General features: G+C 44.7%; 1 protein-coding gene across 1 annotated transcript; it reads left to right on the forward strand.

Annotated features, from left to right (window-relative positions):
* The first annotated feature begins 2,266 nt into the window (after positions 1-2,266).
* Positions 2,267-25,632, forward strand: ANGEL1 (angel homolog 1). The gene is made up of 10 exons (XM_034992824.1): positions 2,267-2,392; positions 5,454-6,029; positions 6,935-7,161; positions 7,623-7,692; positions 8,294-8,727; positions 10,931-11,057; positions 11,367-11,477; positions 22,849-22,918; positions 23,433-23,596; positions 24,357-25,632. The coding sequence occupies exons 1-10, from the start codon at positions 2,329-2,331 to the stop codon at positions 24,515-24,517; spliced, it is 2,004 nt and encodes a 667-aa protein (XP_034848715.1). The 5' UTR covers positions 2,267-2,328; the 3' UTR covers positions 24,518-25,632.
* The last annotated feature ends 151 nt before the right edge of the window (positions 25,633-25,783 follow it).

Genomic DNA, 25,783 nt, shown 5'->3' on the forward strand with positions numbered 1-25,783 from the left:
AGCAGCTTCTGCAATCCTGAAAGGAAGGATTATACCAGCCTGTATGATGCACATGTTCTACCAGCAAATTAATAAGGGCAACCATCTTGAACTTCCATACATCCCTGGTGGCAGAAGTAGATTTTAAACCCGCAACGGCTTACATTTCTTGTGTACAGGAAAGTCCCCTGTAAAAGAACACTTTGTATCCCTCAAAGTATTGCAAAACCTTCCACTGGCCCCACTAGACAGGGTCTGCATCCTTGCAACCACTCAGTGGTTTATCATCACCTCCACTGTTATCACAGTTGGGATAAATTGAGGGACTCATCCAGTCCCTCTTCTTGGAATATTTCTGACACAGTGAGGCTGCAGATGGTGCAGACTGTACTTACACTTTTCCTTTGACTGGGGAAGCCCGAGGCTGCTCTTCTCCAGGACAAGTCTCCTTGGAATCTGCAGGGAGGGCTAGTTTAGCATTACAGTTTGGAAGGCTCTATTTCTGCCAGGGATTGTAGAAGATGACCCTACATTAGCAGTAGCCAGAGCTGGTTTAGGCTTAAATTAAAAAAAAAAAGAAATAGTAAACACTAAGAGTTTACCCTAGGTTGGAGGAAACTGAGGCTCTAAGAGGTTCAGTGACCTGAGAGGTTCCACAGGTGTGAAGTTGGTTGAGCCAGATCTGAACTCAGGTGGTCTAACTCCAAACCTTGTGATGCTCACATCCCCCTACGCTTTTCAACATAGCTGATTATGGATTGGGAAACAGAAAGAGGGCAGTCTCACTTACTTGGCCTTGGGGAAAAGCCTCTGAAGGAGGATGGCATCGGTTGGCCTGACACATTTTGCTCACACATGCATTGAACAGTACAGTTGAAGGCAGGTCCTTTAGCAGAGGTTCCCAAACTGTCCACCAGAATAACTTGGTCTGTGTTAAGGGCCCCGTTCCAGACCTGTTAAATCAGAACCCTGGGAGTAGGGCCTAGCAATTTGTATTTTTAAAATATTTCCAAGTGGATAAGGGAACCCTCGTTTCCCAAAATGATAAACATAGGCTCTAGGTAAGTACCTTGATTTAGGATCTGATTTAGAACTTGGACTTCTGGGTAACCATTGGGACAAAATGGAAGGAAGTTACAAGGAAGGTTTATTTCAGCCACCTAAAAGGAGTGGGCCTGGCTTTGGGGGCTCCTTAGGCAGAGCTGACGTTTGTGTGCTAGTTTCTAAGAGGCTTCCCAATCTTCAGATTGCCCTTGGGGCCGCTGCTTCATCTCAGGCAACGGGTGAGTGCTGTTGGTGGAAGCCAGACTGACTTTCTCCTTCTTCTTCCTTTTAGCCTTTCAGTGTTATGATGTACCCAGCTGGTCCTGGATCTGGTGACTCCCCAGAGGGCTTCCCCGAGCAACCGAGGCTCCAGCCACAAATTGGGAATCACACAGCTCAGACACTAGGTACTGAACTTGGGAGTATGACACAGTCCTTGCTTCCCAACGTGGCTGGGGTAGACTGAGGGTGAGGGATGCGGAAGAGAGACTCAAAGAGGTCTTCGGGTAGCACAGAATTGACAGAAGCCCCGGCCTTCATTTAGTGATCCCTGCTTTGTTCGGTCAACAAAGATTTGGTCCCTTCTCTGTGCCTGGCACTGTTGAAAGCCCTGGAGAGACACCCCAATGAAAACCAACCGACCAGACTCGGTCCCTGCCTTGTGGAGCTTTTCCCCCTGCCTCCGACTCCCTTCCCAATGGGACACCCCCTTTTTTCCAGATTGGGTAAAAAGAGGGCTCATTGGGAATAGGATGGGAAAGGAGACAAAGGTGTGGACTTAATTTGTGACCTAGAATCTGAGCTGGGGAAGACTGAGCAGAGTCAGGAAAAGAAAACAAATGGGGAGGAACGCGCTCTCTTCTCTGGGATGAGAAGAGAGAGGTTATAGAAGCCGGGGCTGGTGAGGCTTTAGAGAAAGTCCAGCCCCTCATTTTACAGGTGAGGAAACTGCGGGACGGAGAGGTTATAGTGTACCCCAAGGGGACCCCTAGTTAGGTGGCAAAAGTGGGAATGAAACTGCGGCCCTGGAACGATACTACGCAGCCTCCAGCGAGGCGCTTAATTTTCAAACTGGGCCCCTGGATGCTTCGGGGAGCTAGGCCGGGCCGTTACCACGGGAACAGGCTCCCCGCCCCCGCGGGCCCCCGCGTGGCACTGCGCTCCCAATAAAGTTGTTGTTGAAGCGCAGCGGTACCACGTGAGCCGGCCCGGGGGCGGGGCCGGGGGCGGGGCCGAGCCGAGAGAGACCCCGCGGGCGGCGGTGAGGAGGGGAGGCGGGCGCGGGCACGAGCGCGGCGGCCGGCCATGATCGCGTCGTGCCTGTGTTACCTGCTGCTGCCCGCCGCGCGCCTCTTCCGTGCGCTCTCAGGTACCGGCCCCGCGTCCTGGCAGGCGGGTGCCAGGCCCGGGCCCACGTCGGCGGGGCCCCGCGGGGCCTGGGGCGGCGTGCGGCGCGTCGGGCCTCACGACCACTCTTCCCCGACCAAGGTGTGGGGAGGCGGCCCTCGGCCCCCGGTGTCCGTCCTGGGCCCCACGAGGCCCGGGCCCGGCCGGCGCCCCTCCTCTCCCCGCGCCTGTGGCCTGGTGGCGTCCGGCCACAGTTAACGTGGGAGGGGGCCGGCGAAGGGGCGGGAGCCGTCCTTCCCGGGCCCCGGGGGTGCACAGCTTTCAGGGGTCCGCAGAGTCACTGCCCGGAGGGGTCGGCGAGGGTTGGCAACTCGGGTCGAGGCGAGCGCCCCGAATTGTCGGGGGCGGGGGGTCTGTGGGCCGAAGACCCGCACGTACCTGCCTTCCCCCGGGTTACTCCACACTCGCCTTTCACGGCCGCCTCTCCCGTTTCCAGCCGAGGCTTTGGTTGAAAAACTGGTGCTCACAACCCGGAGAGCCCATAAACCCCAGCTCTGAAGCAGTCTCCCGTGCGTTTAGGGATGCGGCGGGGAGGGGCCGATGCCCAGCTGGTCCTTCAGAGCGAGAAGAGAGTTATTCTTTCACTTTTTCATCATCTGCCTGCGCTGCCATTCCTGGTCTTTGAAATTCCCGAGGCTCTTAGGAGAATCACTTCCCACAGAACGCCCAGAATGTTCTCTGGCAATTTAGAGGGCGGGATAGACCAGGAGCTGCTTTCTTGTAGAAATAAGCGCTCAACAGCATTCTGTGCTTTTCCTTTCTGGAACTTTACACAGTGTGTGTGAGTGTGTAAATTCATTTATTTATTTCTGTGTGTCTGCCGCTGGAATGCAAGCTCCAGGAGGGCAGGGCCATGACTGTTTTGCTCCCTGTATCTCCAGTGCTAGCACACTGCCCAGAATGTAGTAGACACTCAATTCCGGATGAGAAACTCCACGGAAGTCATTGTTTTCAGAGAATTAAAGCATATTCCTTTATCCATGTTGCTGTCATTTCTGGAGCTCTCCCGATGTCCAACATGGTAGCCTTAGTGACGTATACTAGTCTACAGGTTTCTAGGCCGGCAGTCAGAATTTAGAGATCTCAGAGGAGGGACCACCTCCCTCTCTCCCCCATTAAAGTAGTGCCACTTTTTTTAAACTTTGTGTATTTGGTTTTTACAGAAGGTTTTCTTTCTTTTCCTTCCTTCCTTCCTTCCTTCCTTCCTTCCTTCCTTCCTTCCTTCCTTCCTTCCTCCCTCCCTCCCTTCCTCCCTCCCTTCCTTCCTTCCTCCCTCCCTCCCTCCCTGCCTCCTTCCTTCTTTCCCTCCTTCCTTCCTATAAAACAATTCTGTTGAAAAACCAACCACCACCACCACCACCACCACAAATCTGCGAAATTGGAAAACAAGTGCCCTCACACACATAAACCAGAGAACCTCTGCCATCTGGTATGCAGAGGATGTTTCAAGGGACAGGGAATTAGCAAATCTGAGATTAAAGCCAGCAATGAAGTTCATGGATTTAAAGCAGGGTTTCGCAATCTCAGCACTATTGACATTTGGGTCTGGATGATTTGTTGTGGGGCTGTCCTTTGCACTGTAGGATGTCCAGTAGTATCCTTCTCCACTAACCTCTAGATGCCAGTAGCATCCCCACAGTTTTGACATCCACTGTGTTTCCAGATAATACCACATGTCCCCTGAGGGCAAAATTACCCCTGGTTGAAAACCACTGGGTTAGAGGGACATAAATCCACATAGACTATAAATAAGATAGTATCTTTCAACATTTGAACCATTTTGAAGCTTTTCTTGCCTTTTAAAAAATAGAGCTGATAAAATGAATCTCTGGTGATTGAGGGTGAGCGTGTCCCTTGTCTTGTGCTGTAAATAAGTGAGTTAGTGAGTGTGGGTGTTTGCACCAAAATACTGTGCTTGGAGTTTGGGGGCTCTAATATTAGAGTTTTCCCACTTGCTTTCTTGCCTGTTGGCTGTCATTTGTGGCCGCTGTGGCAGAGAGATGACAGCTGTCTCTTGCTGTCACTTGTTGGCACCTTCCGATTTACAGCTTCTGGCATGTTATGGAATGGGAAGGCTGATAATGAAGTTTGTGAAGATTTATGAATAGAATATATAGCTTCGAGAAAAAGAGCAAGGGCCTTTGCCAAGAAGTAAATTGTATAGATTTTGAGACTCCCTTTTTGTCTACCTCAGGAGTTTTTCTTTTGGAATGTATTTATAGATTAGGGGATTTATAGAACTAGAAAGGCTCTTGGAGATTATGTAGTTCAAACTTCCCCTGTCCCCCTTTACAGTCAAGAGTGAGCCCCTCTTACTAGGGGCATTGTCCAAGATCACATGTTTTGTTAGTTTCAATGCTAGATTATAACCCACAGTTCTGATTCATGGTCAAGTTCTGGTTCCAAGGTAATGTGGCCCTTAGAACCAGAGAGTTGGTGCTTAATAGGAGTTGTAACCTCGAGATAAAAGGGGGGTGGTGGTTATATGTTACCATCTCTGTCCTAGATTATGTGGGACGGCCATTCTTTTTTTGTTTTTTTTTTTAAGATTTTATTTATTTATTTGACAGACAGAGATACAGCGAGAGAGGGAACACAAGCAGGGGGAGTGGGAGAGGGAGAAGCAGGCCTCCCGCCAAGCAGGGAGCCCGATGCGGGGCTCGATCCCAGGACCCTGGGATCATGACCCGAGCCGAAGGCAGACGCTTAACGACTGAGCCACCCAGGTGCCCCGGGACGGCCATTCTTTCATTCAAGCACTGAATATATATCAGATCCTTACCATACAAATTAGTTAGTACTTGTCAAGCACTTAGAATAGTACCTGGCACATAGTAAGCACTTTATGCTAATGATGATGGCATTCCAGGCACTAAAATGGGCAGGCTCAGTGATGGATGGTACCACGATGATCAAGGTGCATGTGATTCTTGCTTGTATGGGACTTTTGTTCTAATTGGGAGAAGAGTATGGATTGGGGGACATTGTCATCTTATAACATGATATTTTGGCTTGCTTCTTAGATGCTTTCTTCACATGTCGAAAAAATGCCCTCCTGGCGAAGAGCTCGTCCACCCAGGTAGAGGGCAACTTTGCCATGGCCCCTCGGGGGCCCGACCAGGAGGAGTGTGAGGGCCTGCTACAGCAGTGGCGAGAAGAAGGGTCGAGCCAGGTGCTCTCAACTTCGAGTGAGGGTCCCCTTGTAGATAAGGGACTAGCCCAGAGCAGCCTGGCGCTCCTGATGGATAATCCCGGAGAACAGGATGCTGCTTCAGAGGACAAGTGGTCCAGCAGGCAGCTGAGTGACCTGCGGGCAGCAGAGAACCTGGAGGAGCCTTTCCCCGAGGTGCTAGGAGAGGAGCCACTGCCAGAGGTCGAGGTCCCAATGTGGGCAGCTGTCCCCATGCAGACCGGCCCCCAGTATGCAGACTGTGCTGTCCTCCCAATGGGTGCCCTGGCTGCAGAGCAGTGGGAAGAGGACCCCGCAGTGGTGGCCTGGAGCATAGCACCGGAGCCTATGCCCCAGGAAGAGGCTCCCATCTGGCCTTTTGATGGCCTGGGGCAGTTGCAGCCTCCCCCAATGGAAATCCCATATCATGGTGAGTCTGACAACTGGCTGAGGGAGCCTGGGCAGCAGCTTGTCTCCAGTGTGAGCAGAGCCATTGCTAGAGAGAAGATTCTCTGGCAGCGAGCTCTGTTGCTGCCTTCTGTTTTTCTGAGAATCTTACAATATCAGATCTAGAGGGGCCTTAGAGATTGTCTCATCCAGCCCCATGTCTTTCAAATGAAATGGCCACGGTGCAGAGCGGTGGCAGGACATGCCTGAAGTCACATAGCCAGGTAGAGGCAGAACTGAAAGCACACCCTCGTTCTGATTCTCCACGATATTGTTTCTAGGAGTAGTGGTGGAGAGATCTCAGGGCCTCCACTCTCTGCCTCACCCAGAATTTTATCTTCTGGTTTTATCTGTGTTATATATTTGGCTTCCACTAAAATTTGAAGAATGAGTTCTGTGGCTCAAATAGCTTTGAAATCCACTTTGCAGCTCCGTGCTCTAGGGGAGGTGGGGACATGTGATTTATAGCCCCACAGGCTTTTTTGAGTTTAAAGGTTAGGAAACACCCAAGGCTGAGATTACTCTAGAAATGTCTTTAACCTCAGGTGACTATGAAGCACATTGATCTGTGATTGTCTAGAGATCTACAGATTTATCAAAAGCGAGAAATTGTCAGCCTAGGTTTATTGAACATGTACCAGGTACCATGCTAGGTGCAGTGGCGAACAGGCCAAGGTTGTCTCTGGCTTTGTGGAGCTTACTATCTAGTCTGCAAATGTCCTAAGAGTGCTGCTCAAATAGCCATAGAGATGCTATGGCATTCCCTGGGTGGCAGGGAAGATGAAAAAAGGAACTTCAGGCATAGTATCTCTGAGTCAGGAGTGGAGATGGCAGGCCCTGAGGATAACAGGTACTTGTTGTGGACCTCTTCTTTCCACCCCTTTGCAGAAATCTTGTGGCGAGAATGGGAGGATTTCTCCGCTCAGCCAGATGCTCAGGGCCTGGAGGCGGGGGATGGCCCTCAGTTCCAGTTCACTCTGATGTCCTATAACATCCTGGCCCAGGACCTGATGCAGCAGAGCTCAGAGCTCTACCTGCATTGCCATCCAGATATCCTCAATTGGAACTATCGCTTTGCGAATCTCCTGCAGGAATTCCAGCACTGGGACCCCGATGTGAGTGAAGAGGGGAGGAAGTGCCATCTTGTATTTGCTTTGAACGTGGGCTATTTCCCAGTGCTCTTAGAAAATGAGTTCAACCCCATAGTTGTTTATAGGATTGGAGTTCTGCCTAGGGCTAGAGCTTTCCTGCCTGGAGTAAATGAGTTTTTGGCAGGTGCTGAGAAGACTCCGTGGGTGCACACTTTCCAGCACCTTTATGCAGGGAGGGAGACTTGAGGGATTCAAGAAGTGGGAAAATCCAGCGCATGCATCTGGTCTACTCAGCTTAACTCTAGGCCTGTCCTTGCTGCTGGTGGCTGTGTGGGAAGAGTCAGCCCTGTGGAAAGTTCCAGTGTGACCCTGCGTGAGACAGGCAGCAGCTTCCCACCTGGCCTCTGTGCCTGCTCCTAGGGTGGGAGTCACTTTCTAGCACTGTTGGTACTTTGGAGTGATTGGTTTCCTTGTCACTTTCCCAGATCCTGTGTCTCCAGGAAGTCCAGGAAGATCATTACTGGGAGCAGCTGGAGCCTTCTCTGCGAATGATGGGTAATGCAGCTCCCTGGCATGTTCACCGGTCTTGCTTCCTCCAGCCCTGTCTGCTCTCTCCTGAAGGCACCATCTTTTCCTTTTGCTTCAGTAAATCCTCAGTCTCACCTGTGCACTAGCCCCTCCTCCGTATGGGTGAGAAAGAAAGAGTTCTGCCGTTTTAAAGCAATTCTGACATTTACTGCCATTTAGTCCTTGAAGTAACCCACCCTGTGAGGCTGAGTTATTGTTATCCCCGTTTCTACAATGAGGACACTGAGGTTCTGCAAATGTGTGTGACTTGCTCAAGGTCACCCAAGCTACAAAGCTAGGAGGTTGTGGAGCTAGGACTCTGATTTATCTGACTCTAGAATCCATGCTTTTCCTATCCAGTTATATTGCTTCACACCCTTCTGTCCTACTTCCCCTTTAGCCACTCGGTCACCTGGCTATAACTGTAAGGGGACGTCTGCAGAACCAAGGAGTTGGCAAGGACAGGAACCCCCTTCCTGAGCAGCAGGAGCAGTGCCATAGGCACACACGCCCCGGCTACTGCCGCTGGTTGGAGGGATTCAAGCTTGGAGGACTCTGACCCATCTCCTTGGCCGGGTGTTCCTTGCAGGTTTTACCTGTTTCTACAAGAGGAGGACCGGGTGTAAAACAGATGGCTGTGCTGTCTGCTACAAGCCCACGAGATTCCGTCTGCTCTGTGCCAGCCCTGTGGAGTACTTCCGGCCTGGCTTGGAGCTCCTCAATCGGGACAACGTGGGCTTAGTGTTGCTGCTGCAGCCACTAGTCCCAGAAGGCCTGGGGCAAGTGTCGGTGGCCCCCCTCTGTGTGGCAAATACTCATGTCCTATACAACCCACGCCGGGGTGATGTCAAGCTGGCCCAGATGGCCATTCTCTTGGCCGAAGTGGACAAAGTAGCCAGGTTGTCTGATGGCAGCCATTGCCCCATCATCTTGTGTGGGGATCTGAATTCTGTTCCTGATTCACCTCTCTACAACTTCATCAGGGATGGAGAGCTCCAGTACCATGGGATGCCAGCCTGGAAGGTGAAATGGGAGAGGCCACTGCGGGGGTGGGAATACGGCCAAGGGAGAGATTCAGGTATGGGCAGCTAGGGCTGCTTCTGTGGCAGGGACCTCAGTTACACCTTTTCTGGCTCCCTCCGGCTTTTTCTTGTTCTGGTGAATAGTCTGTACTCAAGCCTGGAAGTTAGAAATTCCGGGGTGCCTTTGGCATCTTGAAATCCTTTCAGTTTTTATCATTAATTTTTAGTTTATAAGTAATACAGAAGTGCATCCTGGCAAGAATTCAAACATTGTAAAATAAGACCAAAACCCTCTTTATCACCTACATTCCTTACCTTTCCCTTTCGAGTGAAGTAGTAACTGTTTGAAGTTTGGTGGTGGTCTCCCAGAATATTCTGTATGCATTTACAGTGATATCTATGTTCCTGTGATATTGTAATGATAATTTACATTTATTAGGCCCTTCTTGGGTTCCAGGTGCTATTTTGGCACTTTACACGTGTTAACTCACTCAACTTTGACAGTTTCTATCATTGCTTCCATTTTTTAAGTGAGGAAACTAAGGCGTAGAGAAGTTTGGCAGTTTGTTGGCTCTAGGCTATGCAGGTAGCTAGTGGTGGAGCCAGGATCCCAGAGCTCTTGCCCTCCGATACTGTGCTATAATTGCTTCTGACAGCTGATATATGATCATATGATATATGATAAACCTATTACTGTATGTTTCATTCTGTAGCTTGGTTTTTTTCACTCAACAATGTATATATGGGTCTATCTCATTCCTTTTAACTGCTGAATGTTGATATCATAGATTCATAGTTTTATCCCATTTAGCCCTGCTGATGGACATTCAGCTTGTGCTGATTTCTTTATATGTCACTTAATCTCCCTGTTCCTCTGTTTGGCCACTGCTGTCCAACTTATTGCTTAGCTTTTGGCGAGGCGCAGTGGAGAAAGGACACAAAATGGCTGAATAGTTGAGCACTTTGGGCTTTTATTTTAATGAGGTTACTCAAATGCCAGCAATGTCCTGGTTCCCATGTGTGCAGAGAAAGGTCTTATCCTGTCGGAAAGCTGCTATAATCAAGGAGCTCGGAGAATGGGAAAAAGAATTTACTAAGTGCCTACCATGTGACCACGCCATTAAGCATAGTGATTAAGAGCCGACAGTCCTGAGTTCCAGTCCCTGCTCTGCTACCTTGTGCAAGTTAACCTCCTTAAGCCCCATGCCTCATCTATACACTAGGGATACAATGGGACCCACTTTAGAGGGCTTTTGTTGTTGTTGTTTCGTGGATCGAATACAAGAACGCATGGTAAAGTGTTTTCCAGTTCCTGCTTCAGAGGAAGCAGTCAGCCATCAGTTGTTATTATCAAGATTCTTAATTGTAGGTGATATTATTATCCCATTTTATAGTAGAGGATATTGAACCCTAGAGAGTTAACTAACTTGCTCTAAGTTACACAGTAAGGAAGTGACCATTAAATTTTAGATTTGTCTTACTTGAGATCGCATATTGAAAATTTATGTCCTTCAAGGGCAGAGATTGTATCTGTCATTGCGCTCTCCCCAACACTTAGCTAGCGTCTTGCACATAGCTGGCATTCAAATATTTATTGTTGTTAAATGAAATAAAGGGAATTTTGCTACACACGGTGGAGATGTGCAGATGACTGATGTTACCCAGTGTTTCCCTACTACATTCTGTCCATTGCCAGGCTGCTCATTGGCTTTGACCGAGGTTGGTGACATAGATACAGTAAAGTTCTTTGGTGCATTTCCCATTTGGTTTGACCCTGTGTTTTCCTCGTGGTGGACTTAAGATGCTAAACCTTGATCCAGAAGATCTGAAGATCAGGATAAAACCTTTTCCCTCTGCAAATTAAAGCCCCCTGAAAGTTGATATTCCCCATGGAGACTCATGTAGATTTTTCTGAGGTGAAATTTAGGGGACTGTATGTTCATACAGTTCTATTCTCTTTGACTCACGTACCTTATTCTCTTAGCCCTTGTTTCTGCTTTGTGGCTATTTCAGTGCTTCTGGTTTTAAAAAAAAATGGTTTTAATTAGCTCCTTATTTTTAACCTTCCCCTGAGACTGACGCGTTTTGCTTATGTTATGTATACAGTGTGTGATTGTGTTCGTGTGTGTCTGCATGTCCCAAATCACGGGCTGTTTTCTTTTTCCATCTCGGTATCCTCATCCCCACCTGCTATTTCCTTCTAGGTCTCTGGACAGGAAGACTTCTCTCATCAGCTTTACCAGAGGAAGCTGCAGGCGCCACTCTGGCCCAGCTCCCTGGGCATCACTGACTGCTGTCAGTATTTCACCTCCTGTCACCCCAAGAGAGCAGGTGAGCCTGTGCCACATTCTTGGTTGGCTGTGCCTCTGTGCCCATTTTGGGAGATAGCTGGTATTTTAGTGACAAGAGAAAATGTAATTCCCTCAATTCTCTTAGCAAGTTCCTTTGTTTTTTCCACTGTCCTCCTCATGACCTCCTGGCGAAATGGACAACTTTAAATCCTATCTGTTGGAAAATCAGCTTGTCTTCAGAGCCAGGCTTCCTCTGTGTCCCTACACTGGAAGCTTCTCAGTATTAAGGCGGTGTCAGCATGTGGCTTCTCTTCCTTTCTCTCACTGTATGGCTTTTCCTGGTTTGCAGAGAGACTAAAGTATAGCCGAGACTTCCTGCTGCGATTCCGTTTCTGTGACATCGCCTGTCAGCGACCAGTAGGACTGGTTCTTGTGGAAGGAGTGACAGATACTAAGCCAGGTAATGGAAACTAAGCTTGTTTTCTTGGTCTTCTTTCCTCTTCACCCCTGATATTTGTCACTTATGTGGTTTCTTAGTCTTTTTGTAGGTATAATTCTTAAGGTCAGTTTCTGGCAATAAGCCTGCTTAGAAGGAAGGTCAGTGGAGTTCTGTGGCCATATACACGCATAGATGTGCAGCACAGTGAGAACATGGACCAGGAATCAAGAGACTTGAGTTCCAATCATGTCTGAGACCTCGGATGAGCCATGTAACCTTTTTAGGCTTAAGTTGGTAATAACCAATGTGTGTGCAGCATATAGGGAAGATGCACATGACAGGGTTTGAAAATCATAAGGTGACGGTAGCCCTGCTTGTGATAGAAAGTTACTCCTACTGAGAACTACCAGATCAAACATGGTGGAGTACACTTGACATTCTCCCCTTCTTGTCTCTGAAACCATTCCAAAGCAACAAGGAGAATGGAAAAAAGCAATGCAAACTCCATCTTTGAGAAAACTAGGAGATCTGAAGGTATCTGAAACCATGAATCACAACATAAGTAGGCACAGAGGCACAGCCAACCAAGAATGTGGCACAGGCTCACCTGCTCTCTTGGGGTGACAGGAGGTGAAATACTGACAGGGGTGCTGTCAGGGGTGCAGGGGTGCTGGAGGAAGTATGCAAGGACTTATCTGGGGACTATGTAGATCTCAATAAAGAACCAGCACAGTGCATTTCTCCAAGGTGAGGAGTGTACCTCAAGGCACAAAATTAAAATCCCTTATTTCATCAGCAAGAATAGGATGCACAGGTTGTGATAGGGAATTGTCTGAACCTGTTTTGGTCTTAATAGGCACTGGAGAAAAGCCTGATCAAGGAATCAAGCCCTATTTGCATTAAGCAATCTGTTTGAGTGGCAGGAAAAGCAATGAGATACTTACAGAGCTGCATATTGCTTTTGGCTGGGGAGAAATAAAGATTAAAAGGACTCATATACAACCCTGGGTCATCAGGAATATTCCTGTTACTTGGAATGCATACCCAGTTCTTCCCTTAGAGAAGCTGTACAGATAGCTGGTACAGAAAAACCTCAACTAATTCAAAGCCAGGCTGCTTAAAAGGAAACAGCATGCAAATTGTGTTATAATACTGCAAGAAAGAAAGAAGAAGGAACAGGAAAAACAAAAGGCAGATAAAGAATGCTTACCTCAAAGATAAAAATTGTGGTCATGAAGCATATGAAAGATTATGATTATTTTCCCATGAATAAAAAAATGAAGCAATTGCCTTTATGAAATAAGAGTCCAAAAATAATTGCCTTTATAAAATAAGTTCAGGCACATTGCAAGACATCAGAAGATGAAATGGAAGCTGCAGAGCCAGGAAAGAATAAAAAATTTAAAAAGCACATAAAATGAAGACAAAATTGGGTGCAGCATAAGAAGGAATAGGAATAGATCCTGCTGAAAACAGGCCAAGAGACAGAGGCTATGAAAGAAAAGCGAAATAAAAAGGAAGTAAAAGGATAAAAGGGATTAGAGAGAAATGATAGTAGTGGAAGATAAGGAGACTGTCAACATGCACATAATTGGAGTTCACAAAGAAGAAAACCAATATAATGGCACAGAAGAAATATGTAAAGGTATGATTCAAGGAAGATTTTCCCCAAATTAAAAGATTTGAGTCTTCAAATTGAGAGTACCATGTTTCAGTAAAAAAATGACATAGGAGAATCAACAATAAGACATCTTACTGAAGTTACTAGAAGCCAGAGACAAAAGAAACCTTTGGGCAGTTGAACCAAAAGGATTGGGCTGCTCTTAAGGGTAAAAATAACCAGGTTGGCTTCAGACTTCTTAACGTTATCATTCAGCTCTAGAAGACCGGAGAACAAGGCTTCGAGGAAAGAAGGTATGATTCAAGAATTTCATAGTCAACCAAAAGCTTTTCTTGACCAAACTGCTAGAACAACCTAAAACAACCAAGCAATGGCTGGAAAAACTATATTAGAAGGACTGGTGATAAGCAATGAATTTATTTTTTCTTGTAGGAATTTAATTTGAGTTAGCATTTTGCACAAAGTAATGAACATTTCAGTGGCTCTGTTTGTTTTTTTATTTAATTGCAAAACTAAATCTATTATATAGCTGTAGCAATCATGATAATGTTAATGATAATGATGGCCCCCATGCATGAAGCAGCTAGCATGTTCCAGGAACTGAGATGACTGCTGGTATTAAGTGGGCTCAGGCAGGTAAGCAGTGGCTCAGTGTTTTATAATTACAAAATCCTAAAGTTAAAACAGTAGTAGGACCCCACATTTCATGTTAAGAATATATTATTAAAAACCAAAACAAAACAGTATTGTACTTGAAACATAAAACAAGCATTTCAACTCAATAACAAAATTGAACCTTTAAAACACATACTGATGATCACTTTGTAAGTAGAATCATTATGTAGGGGGAAAATATCCAATTCACTAACTGTAAAATAATAGCAGTATTTTCAAAATTGAGATTAAATTTGAGTAAACACACCCATCCACCGTAAGTGTAGTTACCATCTTTCACCATACAAAGTTATTACAATATTGACTCTGTTCCCTAACCTTGTATTTTTCATCCCTATGGTTTACTTTATAACTGGAATTTTGTACCTCTTAATCTCCTTCACCTATTTTGCCTCTCCCTCACCCTCTCCCTTCTGTCAACCACTGGTTTGTTCCCTGTGTTTATGAGTCTGTTTCTATTTTGTTCTTTGTTTTGGTTTTTAGATTTCACATAAGGTATTTGTCTTTCTTTGTCTAAGTTATTGCACTCATAATGCCCTCTAGGTCCACCCATGTTGTCACATATGGCAAGATTTCATTCTTTCTTAGGGCTGAATAATATTCCGGGTGTGTGTGTGTTTGTGTGTGCACACACTATATGTTCTTTATCCATTTATCTGTTGATGGACACGTGGGTTGCTTCCATATCTTGGCTATCGTAAATGAGGCTGCAGTAAACATAGGGGTGCATGTATCTTTTTGAATTAGTGTTTTTGTTTTCTTTGGGTAAATACCCAGAAGTGGAGTTACTAGGTCATATGGTATTTCTATTTTTAATTTTTTGAGGACCTTCCATACTATTTTCCATAGTGACTAGGTTATATTCCCACCATGAGTAGAAAGACTTAAGTGCAATAAGGAGATCATAATATGTGATCTTTTTTCTAGAAGATGTGTTTAGATATGCTAACAAAGAATATTTCCACTCTAATACTGGAGTCATGCAGCCCACCAGTGCACATCAGAACTTGCTGACTTGACTGTGACACTGGTTTTACTAGGCAGCATGTGAGTTGCAAAAGGAGCTGCAGTGCTAGGAGTGGTGGTCTAACCTTCCCATTGGCTGACACTGCAATGCACCAGAGAATTCTGCATTACCCGAGTTGTGCAATAAAAACATTGTGATTCTCACTCTCCCCAACTCCCTTTGTTGGGGAATAATTCATGAGAAGAGAATCTAAATTTTAATCCCCTTCTTGTAAACATTTTCAATTACTAATGATTTCTTTCCAGTATGGTCTTAAAGACACCGAAAGGGGGTTACTGATTTTCTTTCTCATGACCACTTGCCTGTTTCCACTGAACTCTGGACCCTCAGGTCTTTTAACAAATAACAACAAACCATATGCCCAACACAGTACATTATAGAAAAAGCAATGGCTAATAGATGGTTTTTGTAACCGCTATTTACAAACTGACCAGATGGCCACAGACCAAAAGCTGTCTGATCAGTTTTCTAGCCAGGAAAGTTCTGAATCCAGCTTCTCCACTGGCCCATGCCTGGACACAACTTACCCTCTTCCCAAGTACTTGCAGAAGAGCTTACTTGTTTGACTGCTCCCAGTGCTGACTGGGTCAGGAAGACGCTGCAGCTCCGGGAGAGGCAGCCGTGGTCCATGTGCTCATCTGGCCTGGCGGGGCATGCAGAGGCCTCTAGTCCCGTGTGGCTGCCAGAACAGTGCTGTCTGGGCACAGTGCTGCGTGGACAGAACCTGCTGTTGACGGAAGCCATTTGTAGTCCTGCTGCTCACTGAGAGTTTTCTGGTGTATTGTTATGGTAAAGGATACAACTCAAAATGAAGATATTAGCATTATAAATATTTAAGCTTCAAATAACATTACATCAACAATCATAAAGTGAAAGTGCAGGCTTAACAAGGAGCAGTAGTCAGAAAATAACTAATGGTAAAGTGTTTTAATTTATCTGTCTTAGCCCACGATAGGTCAAGTAGAAAAAAGATAACCAAGAATATGGAAGACTTCAGTTAACATGTTGTATATGGTAAATCTGATTGCTGCATATCAAACTCTGAAAATTGAAAGCAAAGACATCTTTTTAAGTATTCGTAGGAAATTCTTAAGAATTACACCACCAAAAAAAAAAAAACCTCAGTAAATCTCAAACATAGAAGTCATACAGTCTTTCTCTGATCACACATGCAGTAAAAATAGAAATGAGAAACAAAAAAGAAAACATCATCTGGAAAATTTCAAACAACTTTTGAGTCAAAGGTGAAATTTAAGCTAAAATTGCAGAGTATCTAGAAAATAATAATAATGAAAGTACCATATATTTGTGGGATATAGCTAAAACTGTTCAGTGAAAAGTTCATGGAATTATACAGAATATTTAGAGGCACAGAATTACATTTGTAGATAAGAAAAGACAAAAGTAACTAAATTACACGTTCAACTTAAGTTAGAAAAAAAGAACAAATAAGCTGAAAGAAAACAGAAGATACAAATGGGAATAATTTAGAAAACAGAAAAATAGTGGAACTAATAAACTCTAGGAGTTTGTTGTTTGGGCAGAAAAACAGCTGTCAATTAGGTAGGCCCATTAGCCAACCCATTTCGAAGGGCAGGGAAGGAACAAAAAGTATCCGGATGTAGAATAATTAATAGGATTATAAGGGGGTTCTTGGCCCAGCTAAGTGCAAAAGAAATCAAAAACTTAGATGGCATATATTAATTTTAGAAAATGTATTTTAGTAAAGTTGGTTACAGAGGAGAGAGAGAATCTAAGTAGGGAAGAAATACATAAAGTTCTCAGAGATGTAGTACCACAAAAACATCAGGCTCAGGTTGATTGGAGAATTAATCAAACCTTTAAAGAACTTGTAATTCCATTACTATTTAAATTATTACAGTGCACAGAGGAAGAAAGGAGCTGGTTATTTTTATGCAGCAAGTATTTTGACACCAATACCTGATAACAATTATACAGAAAAAACTGTCAACGCTAAAATTCTCCACTTATGAATACTGATACAAAAAAAATTTAAGTAGAAGATCAGGAAATAATCTAGCAGCACATTGAAAGAGCAGTATACCATGACCAAATGGAGTATATCAGAAATACAAAGATTGTTTGATACTGGGAAATCTATTAATATAACTTAACATACTAATATATATAAAATCTATTAAAATATATGAATGTCCAAGAGACTGTTAAAATTCAACATCTATTCTAGATTCTTTTTAAAAGACCCCCCTTAAATTAAGGAAAAACTAGATACAGGCATACCTTGTTTTATTGTGCTTCACTTTATTGTGCTTTGCAGACATTGTATTTTTTACAAATTGAAGGTTTGTGGCAGCCTTACATTGAGCAAGTCTATTAGTACAATTTTTCCGATACCATTTGTTCACTTTGTATCTGTCACATTCTGGTTATTCTTGTAATATTTCAGACTTTTTCATCATTATTATATTTGTTATGGTGATCAGTGATCTTTGATATTATTATTGGAATTGTTTTGGAGGGTCATGAACCACACCCATATAAGATGGCAAACTTAATCGGTCAATATTTTGTGTGTTCTGACTGCTCTCCAGACCAGCCATTCCCCTGTCTTTCTTTCTCCCTCTCCTTAGGCCTCCCTGTTCCCTGAGACAAAACAGTATTGAAGTTAGGCCAACTAGTAACCCTACAACGGCCTCTTAACTGTTCAAGTGAAAGGAAGAGTCGCATGTCTCCCACTAAATCAAGCATGAGATGATTAAGTTTAGTGAGGAAGGCATGTTGAAAGCCAAAAGCTAGGCCTCTTGCTCCAAACAGTAAGACAAGCTGTGAATGCAAAGGAGAAGTTCTTGAAGGAAATGAAAAGTGCTACTCCAGTGATCATGTGGATGATAAGAAAGCAACAGCCTTACTGCTGATGTGGAGAAACTTTAGTGGTCTGGATGGAAGATCAGCCTAGCCATAACATTTCCTTAAGCCAAAGCCTAGTCCAGAGCAAGGCCCTAATTCTCCTCAATTCTGTGAAGGCTGAGAAGTGAGGGAAGTGCAGAAGAAAAGTCTGAAGCTAGCAGCGGTTGGTTCATAGCGTTTAAGGCAAGAAGCCATCTCCATGACATAAAAGTACAAGGTGAAGCAGCAAGTTATCCAGAAGATCCAGCTAAAATAATTAATGAAGGTGGCTACACTTAATGGATTTTCAATGTAGATGAAACAGCCTTCTGTTAGTAGAAGATGCCATCTGGGACTTTCATAGCTTAAGAGGAGAAGTCAGTGCCTGGTTTCAAAGCTTCAAAGGATAGGCTGACTCTCTTGTTAGGGCCTAACACAGCTGGTGACTTTGAGCTGAAGCCAGTGCTCATTTACCATTCCAAAAATCCTAGGGCCCTAAGAATTATGCTAAATCTATGCTGCCTGTGCTCTCTAAATGGAACAGCAAAGCCTGGATGAGAGCACATTTGTTTGCAACATGATGTACTAAATATTTTAAGCCCACTGTTGAAACCTACTGCCCAGAAAAAAAGATTCCTTTGAAAATATTATCGTTCATTGACAGTGCACCTGGTCACCCAAGACTCTGATGGACATATACAAAATTAACGTTTTCATGCCTATTAACATAGTATACATTGTGAAGGCCATGGATGAAGGAATGATTTTGACTTTCAAGTTTTATTATTGAAGAAATACATTTTGTAAGGCTATAGCTCCCACAGATAGTGGTTCCTCTGATGGATCTGGGCAGAGTAAATTGAAACCTTTTGGAAAGGATTCCTTGTTCCAGATGCCGCTAAGAGCATCTGTGACTCCTGAGAAGAGGTCAGAATACCAACATTAATTAACAAGAGTTTGGAAGAAGTTGATTCCAGCCCTCAGGGATGACTATGAGCGGTTCAAGATGTCAATGGAGGATGTAACTGCAGATGTGGTGGAAACAGGAAGAGAACTGGAATGAGCAGTGGAGCCTGGAGATGGGACTGAATTGCTGCAACGCAGGATAAAACTTTAATTTATGAGGAGTTGCTTCTTTTTCTTTTAAGATTTTATTTATTTATTAGGGGGAGAGAGCATGAGCGAGGTGGGGGGCGAGGGAGGAGAGGGACAAGCCAACTCCCCGCCAAGCGGATTCCCAGGACCCTGAGATCATGACCTGAGCTGAAACCAAGAGTCAGACACTTAACTGAACTACCCAGGTTCCCCCAAAGGATTTAGAATATTACATAAACTTAGTTGATAAGGCAGTGGCAGGGTGTGAGAGGATTGACCCCAATGTTGAAAGAAGTTCTCTGGACAAAATGCTATCAAACAGCATTGCATGCTACAGAGAAATCGTTAATAACCACCACCCTCATTAGTCAGCAGCCATCCACATTGAGGCAAGACCCTCCACCAGCAAAAAGATTATGACTTGCTGAAAGTTCGGGTGATGGTTAGCATTTTTTAGCAATAGAATATTTTTAAATTAAGGTATGTACATTTTTTTTAGACACAATGCTATTACACACTTAAAAGACTACAGTATGGTATAAACGTAACTTATATGCACTGGGAAACCAAAAAAATTCAGTTGACTGGCTTTATTGGTATATTTACTTTATTGCCATGGTCTGGGATTGAACCCACCTTGTCTTTGAGGTTTGCCCTTAATCCCTTACACCATTAAAATGATCTTGGTCAGTCAGAGTGCATGGTGGCAACAATGTACAGGAGAGGTGAGGAGCAGGAGGAGGGGAGTGGAGCCGCTGCAGGCCTGTAGATTAAAAACCAAAACCAAACCACATTTATCTCAGCTCCACATACTGGCATCTGGCTTAAAGAAGACACTGTAGTAGCATTCCTATCAAAGTCAGGAATAAGACAAGGATGACCATTGTCATTATTTAGCCATATTCAAAGATGCCAGCCAGCAGATTTAGAAACAGAAATGTGGGTCAGAAAACAGAAGTAACAAAATGGAGGGGAAGGGTTAATTACTTGCTCAGGTTGTTAGATAACTGGTGATCCAATCAACTAACAACTATTACAAGCATTAAGATAATTCTGGAAAGTAGCTGGTACAATATGAATATACAGAAATACAATAGTATTCATATATAAAAATAAGGATATATTTGTTAAAAGAGAATAATGAAGAAAAGACCCTATTTATAATACCAACAACAACAAAAAAATCAACAGGGAAAATGTATATAAAGGAATCTTCCATTTAGTCTGAATTATTAAATTTGTTGGCATGAAGTTGTCCATAACATTCCTTTACCCTTTAAAAAAACAGCTTTATTGTGATGAAATTCATATGCCATAAAATCTACCCACTTACAGTGTGTAAGCCAGTGGCTTTTATTCTATTCAGAATTGTGTGTACATCACCAGAATCTAACTGTAGAACATTTTCATCCCTCCCGAAAGGGAACCCTGTATCTATTAGCAGTCATCGTCCATTCACCCCTCCCCTTGTGAAACATTAATTGAACATGGCCATACAGGTTTCTGGACACTCAGTTCTATTCCGTTCACTATATGTCTATCCTTATGCTAGTACCACAATGTCTTATTTCAGCTTTGTATAAGTTTGAGATAGAGAAGTATACATTCTATAACTTTGTGGGGTTTCAAGATTATTTTGTTTTTTCTAAGTCCCTTTTATTTCTATATGAATTTTAGGATCAGCATGTCAATTTCTGCAAAGAAACTAGTTGGGATTTTGATAGGGATCTAGAAATCTATAGATCAGTTTGGGAGGTATTACCATTTTAATAATAATATCTTATGATCAGTGAACATGAATGTCTTTCCATTTATTTAGATCTTTAATTTCTTCCCATGTTTTGTTTCCAGTGTGTAAGTCTTACACTTCTGTGAATTTTATTACTATTTTATTCATTTTGATGATATTGTAAATGGAAATGTTTTCTTAATTTCATTTTTGGATTTTTACTGCTAGTGTATAGAAATACAATTTTTGTATATTCTTATATGTTGCAGTCTTGAGAACTCATTTATTCTAGTAGTTTTTTAGTGGATTTCTTAGGATTTCTGTATAAGAGATCATGTCATCTTGCAAACAGAACTAGCATTACTTCTTCCATTCTAATCTGGATGCCTTTTATTTCTTCTTCTTCCATGATTGCTCTGGCTAGGCCTCTCTAAAGTTGAGTGGTGAGGGTGGACATCTTTGTTTTCCTGATCTTAGGGGTAGAGCTTTTAAGTGTGTTGTGAGTTAAGTATGATGTGAGCCCTGGGGTTTTTGTGGATTCCCTTTATCCTGTTGGAGAAGTTCTCTTCTGTGTCTAGTTTTTTATGTTGCTTTTTCCCCTCCGTAAAGCAGTGTTGAATTTTGTCAAATGGTTTTTTTGTGTGTGTTCAGATGATCATGTGGTTTTTATCCTTCAGTATTCTATTAATATATTACATTAATTGATTTTCAGATGTTAAACCAACCTTATATTCCTAGGATAAATTGTACTTGGTCATAGTATATAATCATTTTTATATTTTGCTGGATTTGGTTTGCTATTATATTGTTCTTTTGGTGTTCTGAGACTTAATATTCAACATGGAGAAGAGGGGGGGTTAAACTCAATTCAGTTCTGACACCATCTACCCAGAGATAGCACCAGATTCCACAGATGAAATAAAGGCTCAGTCCTGTAAGACTTCCCCACTCCACAACTTCAGACACCAGTCACAAGCCCAGCCTGTGCTTCCAACAACCCCCTTCTTGGACTTCAGATACCAGTCAAAAGTCCAGGTTGTTAACTGTACTTTCTGACCAACTGGCTGTTATAAATCAGAGGTTCCCATGACCCTCTCCTTCCTTGGGTTTAATTAATATGCTGTAATGGCTCACAAAATTCAGGGAAACATTTTACTCACCAGATTACCCATTTATTATAAAAGGATAAAACTCAGGAACAAGCCATATGGAAGAGACGCATAGGGCAAGGTATTTGGGACGCTTCCATGCCCTCTCTAGGCATGCTATTCTCCCCAAATCTCCACCTATTCACCCTGTTCACAGTTGTTTATATTATTCTCATAATTTAAAAATTTCTATAGGGTTGGTAGTGATGGCCCTTCTTTCATTCTTAGTTTTAGTAACTTGAGTCTTTTTTTTTCTTGGTCAGTCTAGCTAAGGGTTTGTCAATTTTGTTGATCCTTGTTACCCTGTTGTCATAGTCAGTTTGGGCTATTATAACAAAATACCACAGCCTAGATGGTTTATAAACCACAGAAATTTATTTCTCACAGTTCTGGGGCTGGAAGTCTAAGATCAGGGTGCCAGAATGATCCAGTTCTGGTGAGGGCCCTCTTTTGGGTTGCTGAGTGCTAACTTCTTGTGTCCTCATGTGGCAGAAAGAGGGTGAGGGAGCTCTCTGGGATCCAAACCTATTATAAGGGCATTAATCCAGTACACAAAGGTACCTAATTACCTCCCAAAGGCCCACCTCCAAATACCATTTCACTGGGGGGTGGGATTTCAACATACTTGGGGGAGACACAAACATTCAGTCCATAATAAGGTCACCGGAAATGTGTATTTTTTTCCATGTATGTGTGTGTACTTATTTATGTGTATTTAAGAATGTATACATACATGTTACATAGTGTGCATACATATGTATATGCACACATACATGTATACACACACAGCTGATGGTATGTGATAGAAAATCTCTGAAGGAATATAACAGGGATTGGTAACATTGGTTGCCTCTGGAGAGGGAAATTGAGTGGCAGGAGCCCCGGAGCGGGAGGGAGACTTTTCACTGATATTTTTCTCTACATTTTGATTTTTGTACCGTGTGACTCTATTACCTAAAGAATAAATTGAAATAAATTTATTTCTAAAGAATAAATTTAAATAAATTATTTGAAAAGGTGCTGAGCCAAGGAAGAAATGGCTGCATTCAAGGTCTCTGCCTTCCTACAACTTTGATCTGTTGTTTTCTTCGTCCCATCACCTCTTCTCTTCCCCTTTCCCCTTTTGGAGCAATCTGGTCAAGGATCTGAGAGGGATTCCAGGGTGCAAAGTTCTGACCCTGCTTCACTGTCTGGGAATAATAAAACCTTTTCTCTCTGGTCTTCTACAGAGCGACCTGCTGGCTGGGCCCAGTCTGTCCTTGAGGAAGACACTTTGGAGCCTGAGCCTGTCTTCCCCAGGTGATCTTTCTTCCAGTTCCCTGCAGCTTGCTTTCCAGCCCCCATCTGGTTGAATGAGAGAGATTCTCATTGGCTTTCCTGAGGCACTTTTTGCTGAGGTCTCTCTTCTCCTAATACGTGCTAAGCTTTTGGAAGGGCTGGCGTGCAAAGGCCAGAGGTGACCCACCTAGGTTCTTGCAGATGAAGAGCCCATGCACTCTTCCTCAGGGAGTAAGGCTTCACAGAAGAACTTGCTGACCCCTGGACAGGGTACATTAGGTATACTTTACCAGGTAATGAGAGGAGAGTGGGGTGGGGGTGGGGTGAGGAAGGTCAGGGGGACTGCATATAAATGTGTCTGTTTCTAGGCTAATTTTAGCTAAGACCATTTGCCTCTTACTAGCATGGGAAGGAATCTGCTGAGATAGAGTTATTTGGGATTGTCCCTTAAAAACCATAAAACCCGTAGAGGAAGTGACTTTGAGAAAATTTCAGTGTTTGTTGACTTCATCCTTCTTCCCCTTCATCCCTGCAGGACTGTAGGCACCATCCAGCACTGCCTTCACCTGACCTCAGTATATACTCACTTTCTGCCCCAGCATGGCCGCCCAGAGGTCACCACAATGCCCTTGGGTCTTGGAACGACAGTGGATTACATCTTCTTCTCAGCTGAGTCCTGCGAGAATGGGAACAGAACTGGTAAGCTTGTGGATCCTGGGTTCATAGAAGCCATCCTCAGAAGTCCTTGAGAACAGCTGATGGTAGGGCAGGCATTTGGTCACATGGCTTGGGCTGCTGGCAAAAGAGCAGACTCGCAAAAGAGCACATTTCATACCTTCCTGGCACTGGTCATCCTCATCATAATTCCCTTAGGCCACTTGCCTGCCTTCTCTTTTTATCTTTGCAGCATTAGAGAGAGGTGGGCAGAACCAGCCCTACCTCTGTTTAAGAGGTAAAAATAGGGCACCAGGAGGCAAGTGGATTTTGAACATGGCAGCCATTTAGTGAGGGACTTGGTTAGGTTAGAGACCCTATTTCTTGTTTCTTCACCCTCTACTGGCAGTCACAGTGTGGCATCCTACCAGCTGCATGCCTGTTTTATTTAAAGCATGTCTTTTAAAATGTTTGAATTGATTCCCTATGTTTAAAAAATCAGATTTTATGTAGAAAATCTGGATTTCCAGCTTTTCTCGGAAAATCCGAAGTTTTCATAGATGCTGGGCCTGGGCACACATTCTCCGGTTGCCACATTCTCCCTGAAAACACCCTGCTTCATTCATTGATATATCACAGAGTATCTGAGAAAGTAAGGCCTCAGCCAGAGGCAGCAGGGGGAGGTGGGGGAGGGCGGGGGAGCCAAGGGGATGCAGCCTCCATAAAGCATAGCTCCCACAGGCCCCAGCCACCCCGTGTAGTGGCCGTGGCTACTTTCCCCACTGGCTTCTGCTTTGTGCCCCAGATCGCAGGCTGTATCAAGATGGGACTCTCAAGCTTCTGGGCCGTCTCTCCCTCCTCTCTGAAGAGATTCTCTGGGCTGCCAACGGCTTACCCAACCCCTTCTGCTCTTCAGACCACCTCTGCCTGCTGGCCAGCTTTGGGATGGAAGTCACCGCCCCATGATGGGGCTCCCAGGGGAAGAGAGCTTCTCTTCCAGAAGAGCTCATTGGATCAGAGACTGTGGAAATACCCCATGCTTCTGGCAACTTAGATCCAAGAAACTTACATCCCCTCTCCTCCTCTCCCCTTCCCATTTCCCTTTTCCCATGGTTAGATTTTCTCCAGGCCTGTCCACGTTCTCTGCCTGTGGTCCCTGCCCCGCCCCAACCTCTTCCTAATCCTGTGCCACATACTCAGTGGCCCTGGGAGAGGCCGAAGGGGGGTGGTTTCCCCTTTCCTTCCATGTATCCAGCGTTCCCCCTTAATTTTTAATTACCAGGGTTGTGGGAGCTATTGATCTCATTGGTTATTTGGTTTCAGGCCGTTTCTTGATGGTATCTTCTAACCCAATCTTCTTTCTGCTTTCATGGCCTCTGGGCCCAGCCGTCTTGCCAGGCACACACATGTGAGGTGTGTAGCGTGCATGTGTCCTCTCGGGGTGGGACTCCTCTGTACGGCCGTGCCTGCCTCTGACCAGCCCACTTTCCACACCGGGGCTGTCGCCCTCCTGACAGGTCGAGGGCATGACCTGGTAGCTGTGTGCTGCCACGCAGCAGCAGGGGCATGGGCCCCTCTCCCCTTTTATCCCCTGTGTCTCATGAGGCGCTCGTCATGCCACCCAGGGCATCTGGCCGCTGGGAATGAATGGGCCTCATAGCCTGGAACAGCAGATTCGGGGCTGCACTGCCTGCCGCAGCAGCCTCTGAGCCTCGGACCCAGAGCTCCCACAGCCCTGGCACGCTTTCTCTAGGGCTCGTCCCTTTCCCCAGGCCGCTGTGAGAGAGGTGCCAGTGTGAGCCCCTGTGTGGGGTGAGTGGACTGGAATAAGAGTTTGAGGTTTAAAGGACTAGAAAGAACCTTCAGGAAACTCTTGTCTCACTGGACTCTGCCCCCTGCAGAACTGGGGCAAGGGTGGGAGTCCTGGCAGCGGTGAGAGCAGGCAGGCTGTGCGGCCACTTCAGCCGGGACCCAAGACCTCAGGGACTTGTTCTCTTTCCTCTGCACACCTCCGAAGCTGTCTTCTGTTCCTTTCCTCCCACGACTTTTTACCTCGCTGCTTCCCCCATTCCTGTCCATTTTCTCCTAAAAAAGCCTGATACTTAGGTGGGGCCAAACCCTCTCTGCAGAAGATGGCCTTGGGCAAGACCTGTCCAAGAACTCGAGGGGGCGGTGCTTTAGGATTTGTTCTGGCCAGCAGGGCCTCAGCTGCTCATTGCCAGGGCTTTTCTT

The sequence above is a fragment of the Mirounga leonina genome, unplaced genomic scaffold (assembly GCF_011800145.1).
Source record: "Mirounga leonina isolate KUSES-001 unplaced genomic scaffold, KU_Mleo_1.0 Mir_82, whole genome shotgun sequence".
Lineage (NCBI taxonomy): Eukaryota > Metazoa > Chordata > Mammalia > Carnivora > Phocidae > Mirounga > Mirounga leonina.

Bases quoted from the DNA above. Each gene is read 5' to 3' on its own strand.
- ANGEL1 (XM_034992824.1), top strand. From the start codon at position 2,329: ATGATCGCGTCGTGCCTGTGTTACCTGCTGCTGCCCGCCGCGCGCCTC. The intron at 8,728-10,930 runs GTGAAATGGGAG...ATTTCCTTCTAG, and splicing joins ATGGGATGCCAGCCTGGAAG to GTCTCTGGACAGGAAGACTT. The intron at 11,058-11,366 runs GTGAGCCTGTGC...CCTGGTTTGCAG, and splicing joins CTGTCACCCCAAGAGAGCAG to AGAGACTAAAGTATAGCCGA.